Source organism: Falco biarmicus, chromosome 7 (assembly GCF_023638135.1).
Source record: "Falco biarmicus isolate bFalBia1 chromosome 7, bFalBia1.pri, whole genome shotgun sequence".
NCBI lineage: Eukaryota > Metazoa > Chordata > Aves > Falconiformes > Falconidae > Falco > Falco biarmicus.
In genome coordinates, this window is record NC_079294.1 from 20119961 (window position 1) to 20132276 (window position 12316).

Sequence of the window (12316 nt, forward strand, 5' to 3'; positions counted from 1 at the left end):
CACGTGCCCCCGGGGCCGGGAAGAAAGTGACGTGATTGGCTCCCGGGTCTGTTTGTCACAGCCGGAGGTCTCCGCCTCCATCCACTCGCCTTGCTCCCAGCGGCCGGTCCCGGGGGGGCGCTCTAGCAAAGGCCGACCTTCTGCCTCGGCGCTCAGACTCCATGGTGCCGGGGCGCCGTGCTGGCGTGCGGAGGAGCGGGGCGGGGCGGGCTGGCGCCTGCGCAGTGGGGCGGTGGTGGCCGGGCGCACGCTGAGGCAGGAGCGGGACCAGCGCGACATTCCGGGCCGCAAACGCAGAGCGGAACCCCTCAGCCGTCGGCAGGTACCGGCCGCGTCCCCGCCGCGCCTCCGGGCCCGGCCCCTCCGGGCTGGGGCGCTGCTGTGAGCCCGCGGGGCCGGGGGGACACCCGGCGTGGCCGAGAGCCGGGCCCGGGGGCTGGGCCCGGGAGCCGGGGCCCTGGCGGGGCCGGCGCTGCAGCTGCGAACTGCCCCGCCCGCGGGCCGCGCTCCCGGGGCCGGCCCGCCGCTCGCCCTGACGGTGCAGCGAGGGGCTGTTCCCGGCCCGGCCGCCCCGGGGGCCGCCTCCCTCCGGGGGGCCGCTGGGCCCTGCGCGTCAGCCGCGCTCCGGCGGCCGGGGGGGCCTGCCCAGGAGTTACCCTGTTTTTGCCGGTTCCCTCAGGGCGCTGTGCAGCCGGGGGGCCCTAAACCTTTGCCCAGGCGTTTCTAGCGTCTGGGAGCGATGGTTTCCAGCATTGTGCTGTGCGCACTGAGTTGCTCCTGAGCCTTAGAAGGCCAAAATAAAAAGCTGGTGTCTGTGGAGAGAGTGGGATGCTCTGTGTGCAGAGCAGCGTTTGTCCGTTCCTGCTTGCAGTGGTCGGGGTTTGTTGCTTTGCGATATATCTTTGTTATGTGTCGCGTAAGTAGACATGTAGGATTGAGCTGAACTCTGTTAAGTGGACTAGAAAAGCGAACTGTAAAATTTTTAATCTTGGAGTTCTTTGTTCGGCTTCAAATTATATGGAACCTTTAGAGGAATGTTTTTGGAATCCTTTACTAGTCTGTATTTTCCCTTTCTGAAAGTTAGGAATGGAAATAAGGGTGGGCACAGTCTTCTAAATTGTGTGGCCATGTGTACGTAGCACTTGGCATCGCCATCTTATTCTCTTTTTAAGTTCTCATGTAACTAGAAAGCATTAGCACTGCTGGAAAGATCAAGAGTAAAACTTTAAAATGGTGAATACAGCAAACCTTCTGAAGGAGTGTGACATTTGCCTCTGCTAGTTCTGTAGGAAGCTTTCTGTGTGAAACTTTTAGACCTAGACAAAGGAATTGAACTAAACTGCTTAGTGGTGATGACTCTGGATTCATCATCAGGAAAATTAAGCAGTTTAAGCATTCCTTCTTGTCACTACATGATTATGAAGCATTAATTTTTTTTTTTTTAATGTATAATGAAAGAATCCTATGCTGCTTTTCAGGTGTTCAGGATTTTTTGGGGTTTTGGTTTTTTTTTTTTTAATGCTTCATTCATGTCAGGCTAGTTCCATCTTCTGTTCTGAGATTGCCTTTTTCTCTTTGCTGACAGGTGGCCTCGGGAGCCGGTCTTACAGGATTATTCCAAACATCTTGTGCTGAGTTTAGAAAGTCATCTTCTGGAGTGTAGGGTCTGCTCCTTTTCAGTATTACAGAAGCTTCACTCTACCTCTTATTTTCTCAGCCTCTCATATTCTGTCTTATGTGCATACAAATATCTTTGTGAGCACTGCAGGCTTCTCTCCCATATTATCCTCGTGTTGTTAAAATCCTGATTTAAAATTTTACACAGCTTCATGTGCATACCCATGTAGATGAATCTTAAGGTGTGCAGCGCCACCTTTTCACCACTTGAAGTCTCCTCACTACGGTGTGCTATGTATGGGTACTGTGACAGTTGAAGTGAATAATAAACTCTGGGTAGCAAGCTTCTTCTACTTTAATGCAAAAATTTTGCATCTCATCAAATGATTGTGGTAATACTAAAATACTAGTTAATTTGTTATTTAATTTCTATTAAAATCTAAGCGTGAATTGTACAAGCCTTGTTTTTATAATTGGCAACTTTTTGCACCAGTGTTCCTTTCTATCCTCACTGTCCCTTGCTGATTTTTTACCATGTTTATAGGAGAAGGAAGTGAGGTACTGTGAAATAAAATCTTTGTTTCTTTCTGCTCAAATTCCAGAATGCCAGGACTAAGCTGTAGATTCTACCAGCATAAATTTCCAGAAGTGGAAGATGTAGTGATGGTCAACGTTCGGTCCATTGCTGAAATGGGAGCCTACGTCAGCCTACTGGAGTACAACAATATCGAAGGCATGATCCTTCTCAGTGAGCTATCCAGAAGACGTATTCGTTCCATAAACAAACTCATCCGCATCGGGAGGAATGAATGCGTTGTGGTCATAAGAGTTGACAAAGAGAAAGGTATTTGGGAATGTTGTGAGCTATATCAAGATGGAATTCATAGAGAGAAATGCAGATAAACTGTGTGGCTTAGGTATCCATTGGTTTTGCCAAAGGTTTTTTTCTTAAGGCACGTAAGCAATAAAGACCATCATTGTGCTATCTTTTTGCATTATTATAAATGTTATTTCAGTTTTTGGGGTTTTTTTCCCCCAATGTTAGTATGCAGACTGTACTTGTAAAGTACACCTAGTAAATTTTGACATCAGTCTTCCAGTTGCTTATTCTAGATTTCCCTGTCTTACTGCTTTGTTCAAGTTCCCAATGCCCTTCAGAAAGAAGGCTTGGAGTTGACTTGCTTTCATCCATCTTAAACTCTGCCACTCTGTGTATGTCAGACTTTTAAAAGCAGTCATTGAATTTGATGTGGAGAACCACTGAGGCATTGGTGAATAAAGTTTTGAGTATAAAAGAAACATGTGAGAAAAGAAACACTGGAGAGATTTCTGTTGCTACAGATGAGCCTGTGACATTTCTAACGGAAGAAGCAGCACTGATCTTGGTTTGTCTGTCAGAATTTGCCTGTGAGTCGCAAGCAGGTGTTACAAAAAATGTCTGCCTCTGTGTCTGAAGACATTTCTACTCACAGCTGACTCTCACTCTTCCACTGCACAAGCAGAGTGTTTCTTTTTTTAAATGCAGCAGGCTGGCTTGTTGCATTTATTATAATTTTGCATATAATATTTGAATTATTATAATTTTGCATTATAAGAACAATATGCTTTATTCTTACTGTTCTTCTATGTCCTTTCTGAATTGGGATAGTGAAGGTCAATCACATCAGGAAGTATTTGCTCTAAGTGGGTCCTCACTGGCTCCATGTTTGGTCAATGAACTATAGTGAAGTGGATTTTTCTTTTGATACCTATGTAGTAAGTCGTAACTGAAGAGATACCTATGTACCTAAGTCGTAACTGAAGAGAAGGATGATCTGATGTAGAAATAAAAATCTGAATGATGAGCATTTAATGCTCACAGTCCATCCTGTTCGTGAACGTGTCTTGAACCTTGACTATAAAATAGATGACATGTATGTCGTTATTTGCCACGTGAATTCTGGAGGTTGCAACTTGAGATTGTACAGGCAACTGTCTCTTCCTGTTCTCTGAACGTTTATATCTTTTACTCTAAAGGTTTTTTTAGTATATTATTTAGAACGTGTGGGATTTTCATAATACTGTTCCATGCAATCTTTAAAATCTATATCCAGGTATAAAGAAATAAAAATAACCACTGAGTGCCTATCGTAGAAACCTGATCGTTGGGGTGATGTTTCTCAAGTAACATGCTTTTCTAGAATATTTTTGAAACTGCAGTTAACACTGAGATTAAGTAATGAATGACAGGATAAGAAAAAGCAGAGAGGAAAGAAAGACAAGAAGAAACTTAATTCATATAGATCTAAAGTGAAATAAGCTTCCCAGCATCTCTAATGAAAGAATACTTCCTCTTAAAAATTAATTTTGTTCTCTTATTAACAAAGAAACACATCTGGAATTCACATCATGGTCTTATTGGATCTTCTGGGGAACCTGTAGTTTGTGAGAAGTAGATGGAGGCCTTTCCAATTTACTAAGAAGTGGTTCAAAAGATTTTTTTTTTTTTTTCCACAGGCAGTTCTCCCAAAAGGGTATCCAAGGAGTTAGTCAGAATTTGAGGCCAGGCCTACTTTATTAGGAAACTGTTGGAGTGCCAACCTTAAATGAAGTTGAGTTGAGCACTACAAAAATATGTCAGACTCGCTTTTTTGTGTATTGGTGTGATTTTTGCCAAATCAGTGTACAGCAACATAAAAATGGATCACTGCTGAAATATTGTGAATGTTTCTTCTAAGTTTGCAGAGAAAGTATTAAGGCAGTACTTTTCTAGAATGCCATACAACAGATTTACCCTTGTAAGTATTTACAGATGAAAGAGTAATTTAATATCCTGATTTAGATCATGATTTGATCCAATGCATTGAGATTTTGTTTTGTTTCTTGCTGTAGCAACGCATAGGGATAATGTAGGCAAGGGGCAAATCCTGAACCAGAGTGTATATTCTTTATGCATTTCTCTAGAAGCAGTTTGATTTAGTTTGCACAATGCCTGACACTTTCAAAATGGTTTTCCCCAATAGGTTATATTGACTTGTCAAAAAGAAGAGTTTCTCCAGAGGAGGCAATCAAATGTGAAGACAAATTCACAAAATCAAAGACTGTAAGTTACTTTGTTATATTCAGGCACTATGTATTTTCAGTGTCTTTCCTGAGCAACCAAAATGCACAGATATAAGACAGTATGAAAATGAAGTCTTGTTCTCATGTATTAGGCACGCTCTGATTCTCATTTACCCATGCAGATATATATAAAACCAATTTATCTCTCTGTGAGTGGTCTGGTAAGCTGCTGCTTAATGAATAGATCAAGTAAGATGTCGGTTGAAATTTGTGATGTAAAAGGGTTTATTTAAATGATCAGAAATCCAAAAGCATATGCTGGTTTAGCACACTGTGGACAACTTCTCTTGAGAAGGGATGCAGGTAGTTTAAGGCATTGACTCTCGCCCTTACTATTGTGTGGTCTTATGCTTCCAAGTAGAAGGCTTACCATTAAAGACTACTTTTTATTCTCAATTTTTGTCTGTTTTCAGTATTTGTTCTGGGTTTTTTAACACTCCTTTTGTGTTCCAGGTTTATAGCATCCTTCGCCATGTTGCTGAAGTCTTGGAGTACACTAAGGATGAGCAGCTTGAGAGTCTGTTCCAGAGAACTGCCTGGGTATTTGATGACAAGTACAAAAGACCAGGATATGGTGCTTATGATGCATTCAAGCATGCAGTCTCGTAAGGACATCTTTTCTACTTCTAGGGGCTTATTTCAGATTGCAGAGAAGTGTTTCCCGGAATAGATCCATCATAGTGTTCTTTTGGTTTGGTTTTTGGGTTTTTTTCCCCCGATGTTAGTATGCAGACTGTACTTGTAAAGTACACCTAGTAAATTTTGACATCAGTCTTCCAGTTGCTTATTCTAGATTTCCCTGTCTTACTGCTTTGTTCAAGTTCCCAATGCCCTTCAGAAAGAAGGCTTGGAGTTGACTTGCTTTTATCCATCTTAAACTCTGCCACTCTGTGTATGTCAGACTTTTAAAAGCAGTCATTGAATTTGATGTGGAGAACCACTGAGGCATTGGTGAATAAAGTTTTGAGTATAAAAGAAACATGTGAGAAAAGAAACACTGGAGAGATTTCTGTTGCTACAGACGAGCCTGTGACATTTCTAACGGAAGAAGCAGCACTGATCTTGGTTTGTCTGTCAGAATTTGCCTGTGAGTCGCAAGCAGGTGTTACAAAAAATGTCTGCCTCTGTGTCTGAAGACATTTCTACTCACAGCTGACTCTCACTCTTCCACTGCACAAGCAGAGTGTTTCTTTTTTTAAATGTAACAGGCTGGCTTGTTAATTCCGTACACTTCCGAATTTAAAGAATGGGAATGGAATTATGAATTTAGAAATAGAATTATGGACAGAAAGAAATGGAAATGGTGATGCTAAGGGAATATGCACTGATACAGATTGCTCTTAATTATTTTTTTAATGGAGTGTGATACTTTAATTTGCTTTCAGAGTTAACCTTTGGTTTCCTTCTAAAGATTGTATCGTGAAATTGGCAATCTAAAACCGGATTTCTCAATAATAATTTCCAGTATTACTCTTTTATAGCACATAAACCTGAGTTGAACACTAGATGGCACTAAAAAAATTTTAGAAATTCTGTTGACTTTAAGAAGCAGGGTACTTGGTAGCATTTTGATCAGCTCAAAACCAGCTCTGTGGTTTTGTGGAAGAGGCAACTTGTATCCTCATTTAGACTGGGTGTGTTCTATTTCACAGAATAATAATTTTCTAATGATAGCAGATTTACTGATAAAGGACAAATATGGGTGCATTGCAGAATGAATTCCAGATCATTCTGTAACTGATAAATACTTAGTGAACAGCTGTATTGGAAGAACAAAAAAACTTGTTACGCTGGCTGTTCAAGCTTCTCAGAAAAATTCCTGAACACACATGCCATTTATTTTTCATCTGAAATTCAGGTTGCAGCACAAACTTCTGGAGCTGTCTGTTCTCAAAACATGCTTCCATCAGTAATGCCTTAAGATTTCTGACAATGGACTGCAACTTCTGTTTGTTCCCATTGTGATCCTACATAAAGCTATAGTGGCTGAGCAGAAAAACGTGCTTATTGTTGCCTTCCTGTGTGTACTGAAGTGCTTGCGAGGGGCTTAGTGTGCCCGCTAAGAATTTGACTTGCTGTTCCTTTCTTAGTGCTGAAGATTAGTGTTTTGGGGTTTCACATGGCATGATACCTGTGGCAAAACTTTAAAGTACATTTACCCTCTTATCAGTAAAAATTAAACATCAGGGACCTATTTGTTGAATGCCTACCAAACGCACATGAAAATAACTCCAAGATTTAACAGGATTGATTGTAAATGAAGAAGCAGAATTTGCATGTCCATTAAATCACTTCTGCCATATAGGTTCATATTTTTATGTGTAAAACCTGTCATATTTGTGGGTTCTGTTTGCTTATGTTTGGCGCTTCTACCATCTGTACTTAGTATATAAAACCATGAAAGATGATGTTTTGCTAGTAGCAGAGGCCAATCTCCCAATATTGCCTCTTGGGTTTTGGGCCATTTCAGTTCATGTTTGCCTACTAGTAGTATTGTAGGTCGTGTGGTTTTGTTTTTTAGGGAACTGGAACTCTTGTCTCTGAAGAACAGGAACAGGTTTTGTGAGGAGCTTTTTGATTATGTTCTCTGTCTTGGATATATTTTGGATAAAATTAATACAGCAATAGAGAATTGACAGCACCTCTTAAAATAAGAGCTGCTAATTTATATTCAGCAGAGGAGTTTGCCTCTCGTCTCCATATTTTGAAATACTGGCTTGTGATTTTAAAAAACCTTTATCTTTTCTTTGGCCAAGAATGTAGCCAGCAGATGAGTATCTGTCTGTGATCCAGTTACTGTTAAAAAGTACAGAATGACATGGAACAAGTATAGGTTACCTTGTGGAATGACAAAAATCTTGCATTTGAATGAAATGCTAAAATAATACGGAAACCTCAGATTCATCATGGATTCTCTTTCATGCAGTGTGGTTTTATATTCACATTGGAGGGAACGTAAATACTAAGCAACTAGATACTTGTCTCATTCTGTGTATTGTATACAAACGGAGCTGGACAGAACTCCTTCCTTTGCTCCAAAAAAAAAATAATTCAGATCTTTCCTTCCAGGAACAGATTGAGTAAACTACTTACCCGCTTTGTTGTATAATGCTTCCAATTGGAAATACTTTGAAAACTGCTGTGTGTATTTTCTTCCAGTGTTTCAATGGACTCTTAAGAAATTTCCCTGTTTTCTTTGCCTAGTAGATCTCTAGGATTATGCATAAGAATATTGAAATAGTACCAGAAGTTAATGTTGTGTCATATTCTACTTCCATATAACTTCTGTAATATTGCTTTGCTTGGCTTAGAGACCCTGCAATCCTGGACAGCCTAGATCTGACAGAGGAAGAGAGGCGTGTATTGATTGACAATATTAACAGACGTCTGACACCGCAAGCAGTCAAAATCCGAGCTGGTGAGTTCTTTCCAGATGTTCATTGAACAAGTCTTGACACTGAAGTTATTGTGTCTTGTTGCAAACTATAAATTCAGTTAAAACTAGTGGTTTGGAATGCTGATATTTGAGTGGAACTTTTCAGAATTAAGACACCTTAATCAAGGTTGCATGCAAAACACCTATTTGAGTTCTATCCCAAAGTGCAAGGTGCTTTGGCTTTTGGTTTTTTCCCCCGAACTACATATTCCTTGGGACACGAAGTAATTGTTCTGATGCATAATGCAATCTGTCATATTGCACTGGCATATGGTGAATTTAAATATTTTACAGTTATTAACTGCATGCACAATACTCTTTTTCACTATCCAAAGTGTTAGATTTGTTGATTCCCTAATGGGATGATTCTTCTCTGTCTACAGCATGTAGCATGGCTACAACATGTGTCTTAGTCACTTACCCATGAACATGTGAAAATAGTTCTGCCTCTGCGCTAGGTGTATTTCTAACTGGTTGATGACAAACCATTCAGCAGAATGTATTATCTCAAGCCTGGCACATGTCCGATGTATTCATAAGGTGTATGAGCTACTCTGTCTCTTCTTAATTCAGTGTGGGTAGAAAAAGCACGTGACTGCAGTACTTAAGAAGGCATACTTAAAAACTGTAAATCTGGTTGTACAGCTAACAACCGCCTAAAAGTATGCTTGCCATTGAACAGGTAGTCAATGTAGCAGAGTCACATTTTTAACTAGATTGAGAAATTGCCTCTGCTCTGCAAGGATGTATTGAAGAGTATTAGCACTTTATTATTTGTTGATTACTGTGGAGAGAAAGGTAAGCTGTACCCACATGACAGCGAAGTCAAGAAGAGAGTGCAAAAAGTAAGGTAATGAAGAATTCCTTTACCTGCTTTTTAGATTACCATTAGTTGGCATAGGCTTCAAAGTGTCAGTAGGATTTGCTTGCCATGAAGAATGAAATTTCTAATATGAATAGCACTTCATGAGTTTTGTTACCTGACAAGCGTTTTCTCTTACTTCATCTTGTGTATTTTGCTCTGATGGTCTAAGTTGTTTTCAGTTTTGTCTTCAAAACAAGCATAGAAACTTTCCATTGGCTTGTAGCCTCATCTTGAGTCTGACTGGGATGCTCTTCTGTGAATTTGTTTCTGATACCTGGGAATCACCAGGTTGTTGTTGGTCACCTAGAAGTGAGACAAACTTCTCTGTGTGCCTTAGTCTTGCACCATTGCTACATACATAAAGAAATCTTTGTCAGGGTATTACAGATATGACCAGCATTAGCCTATGCCTTAATTTCCGAACATCTACAGAAAGCTATGGCTGACTACCATTTTAACTATATGTCAATATAACTTACATTAAAAAAAAAATATTAAAAAGTGCAGCGCTCCTCAAGTGATGCCAGTATGCCTCTGTATAATTGCTGACAGAATTTCTTGAATTTGTGGATGTGTTCTTTTTTAAGTTTCAGTTTTTCTGGTAGATCTTTTTTTTTTTCCTGGAATTTATTGCTTGTATATCTTCATATCTTTGTGCAAAATACATAATTATTCCTGTTGAATTTATTGGGTGAGAGGTGAGTGGATGTGGGTGTATCATTTCATATTTGGGCTTTTCCAAGCACAGTATAAAATGTATGTCTAAAGAATTTAGGAAGACTTTTACCTCAACTTACAAGTCAAGAAAGTGAAACCTTCCTCAGTTTTGGCAGCTACTGAAGAAGGATGAACACTGGATGCTAAAAAGCTTTATTAAGGCTTAACTTAAAAAGGTTTAAAGATTCTACAGCTTTAGGTAATTCTGAAGATTTATTATTTTTATTCCTCTGCCCTAGATATTGAGGTGGCTTGTTATGGTTATGAAGGTATAGATGCAGTAAAAGAAGCCTTGAGAGCAGGCCTGAACTGTTCCACGGAGAATATGCCCATTAAAGTAAGTGTCTGTCTTAATAGTGAAATCAGAAGTAAAGTTCCCTGTTGCCCTCGGGTACAAATAACGTGAACTGTAGTTGACACAATCATATAGCTGAGGCTGGGAAGCCATCTTGCTTTCTGATTCTTCTCTAGCAGGTCTGTAACATGCTTCCTTTCAGCTGCGTGCTGACAGTTGTTTCTGTGACTGTGCTGTGGCTTCCCGAGTTCAAGAAGCTGTATTCTCTTCAATTTATTAAAGTCTGGTATTGGCACACTGCATGCCTGCAGCCTTAGGTAGGGAGCAATAAATCTTATTTTCAGGTCTAAGATTGTGTAAGAAGAGGAATGTTTGCTCCACATACGTCTGAGTGTTGGGAGAATGGCAGCTGTACCTAGGCCTAGTTTTTCTTCCCCAACAATTTTAGGATGTTGAGTATATTACTGAAAAAGTGTTTCCAAGAAACTTGAAAGTACTTCTGTCTTTGAAAATGCTTTCTTATGGTTTCTTGTAACAAAAGCAAAAGTTTACCTATTCAGTCATCTAAAAAAAGAAAAAAAAGTACAAGTTGTAACACTCTTAATTGTTTGAAACAGCATGTGATGGGCTGTTTTACTGATCTGCAAAGTGGATGTTCTCTCTGCTTAACAGGAGTGGTCTAAATAGACATGCTATGTGGAAATAATCAATGCTGATACTGGAAATCAGACAAGCTGTGCTCTTCCTTGTCTGCTATTTCAGTCCAAGTTGTTTACGCTTCTAGAAAGGGTTTTTCTAATGGGAAACTGTTTCTTCTGCGTATTGTACCTTCAGAACAGTGTTGCTCACTCTGCTTGCAATATTTTTCTGGCTTTGTTTTTGTTACTGAGTTTTCTTTTTGTTTTTTCCCCTCGCCTTCCACCCCATCCCTACAATGTGCTAGATTAATCTGATAGCCCCTCCTCGTTATGTGATGACTACTACAACACTGGAGAGAACTGAAGGACTGTCTGTTCTGAATCAAGCCATGGCTGTAATTAAAGAAAAAATTGAGGAGAAGAGGGGAGTCTTTAATGTGCAGATGGAGGTAAGAACACATTACGTTCTAAAATTATTTTTTTTTGCTCACAACATTTTTAAAATAGAGCAAGATCAATAGTACTAGGAGAAGTTTTAGAAAAAAACAACCCTGAACTTCTGTGTTCCTTAAATAAACAAATGGCTGTTCTGATTTTCCTGGGTTTTATTGTGTGACTTCAGGATGTATTTTATCTCTTGCTCTTTATGTAGAATCAGAGTCTACAACTATATGTGGTGTTCCTTTATGACAGTTTACCATATGTTTGGTTTTTTTCAGCCCAAGGTGGTTACTGACACAGATGAGACTGAGCTTGCAAGGCAGTTGGAAAGACTGGAGAGGGAAAACGCTGAAGTGGATGGGGATGATGATGCAGAGGAAATGGAAGCCAAAACTGAAGACTAAATGTCCTGGGATATTTAGAAGAGAGACCATGTGAAAAGTGTCTCCATTGCAAACACTCTGGACTAAATGTTTCCAGTATTGAAAACTTCAGAGTCAAATGTAGAAGGGTTTAACTGTTCTAAAAAGACCAAAATGTAAAAGGCTCTTCCAAATAATATTTGATGCAGCAACTTACACAAAAATTGAATCCTTTGAAGGAAGGTGTGTATCAAATACAAGACACAGATTTGGCCAGAAGGAGGTTGCAGCTCCATGCTTAACGTTTTTATACAAAACAATTCCTAATCGATGATTACAGCTCAGTGCATCTGTTAATGATCTTTCCTGAGAGCACCAAAATCAAGCCAGCTGAGCAGTTCTATACAAAATGTATTTGAGAAAATATTCAATAAATTTCTGGGCTATGTAACTCCCAAGATTTTTGTTTTTTCCCTCCCCTCTCTTGTCACATGGCCTAGAGTGATGTGAATATAAAACCTGGAAGGGTATGATCAGTGAGTGACACCCCTTTAACACTGAAAAGGCTTGCTTTGTTTTGCTTTAAATCAAGCCAAGAATGAGTGGAACAAAATGTTTTTCTTGCAAGTTTGTTGATGCAGACTTGTTCAAAAGAGCGTTTCCTTTGTTTATCATCTGTATTTAGGGACTGAGAACTTCAAAACACTGAAAATAGCTTGTTACCATTCCAATAAACATAGCTGATAAATGAAAAATTTCTTAGAGTTGCACTTTGCTCCTATAGGTGAATATATCGGGAGCTTTAATGAACTTACTCATACTTCAAAATAGGCAGTATTTGTG

The 12316-nt window shown here is 39.8% G+C and overlaps 1 protein-coding gene across 1 annotated transcript; it reads left to right on the top strand.

The window, feature by feature from the left end:
- The first annotated feature begins 191 nt into the window (after positions 1 to 191).
- On the top strand, positions 192 to 11924 carry EIF2S1 (eukaryotic translation initiation factor 2 subunit alpha). Its single transcript, XM_056347546.1, has 8 exons — positions 192 to 322; positions 2220 to 2461; positions 4620 to 4699; positions 5173 to 5324; positions 8031 to 8137; positions 9977 to 10074; positions 10976 to 11119; positions 11390 to 11924. The coding sequence occupies exons 2-8, from the start codon at positions 2221 to 2223 to the stop codon at positions 11513 to 11515; spliced, it is 948 nt and encodes a 315-aa protein (XP_056203521.1). The 5' UTR covers positions 192 to 322; position 2220; the 3' UTR covers positions 11516 to 11924.
- The last annotated feature ends 392 nt before the right edge of the window (positions 11925 to 12316 follow it).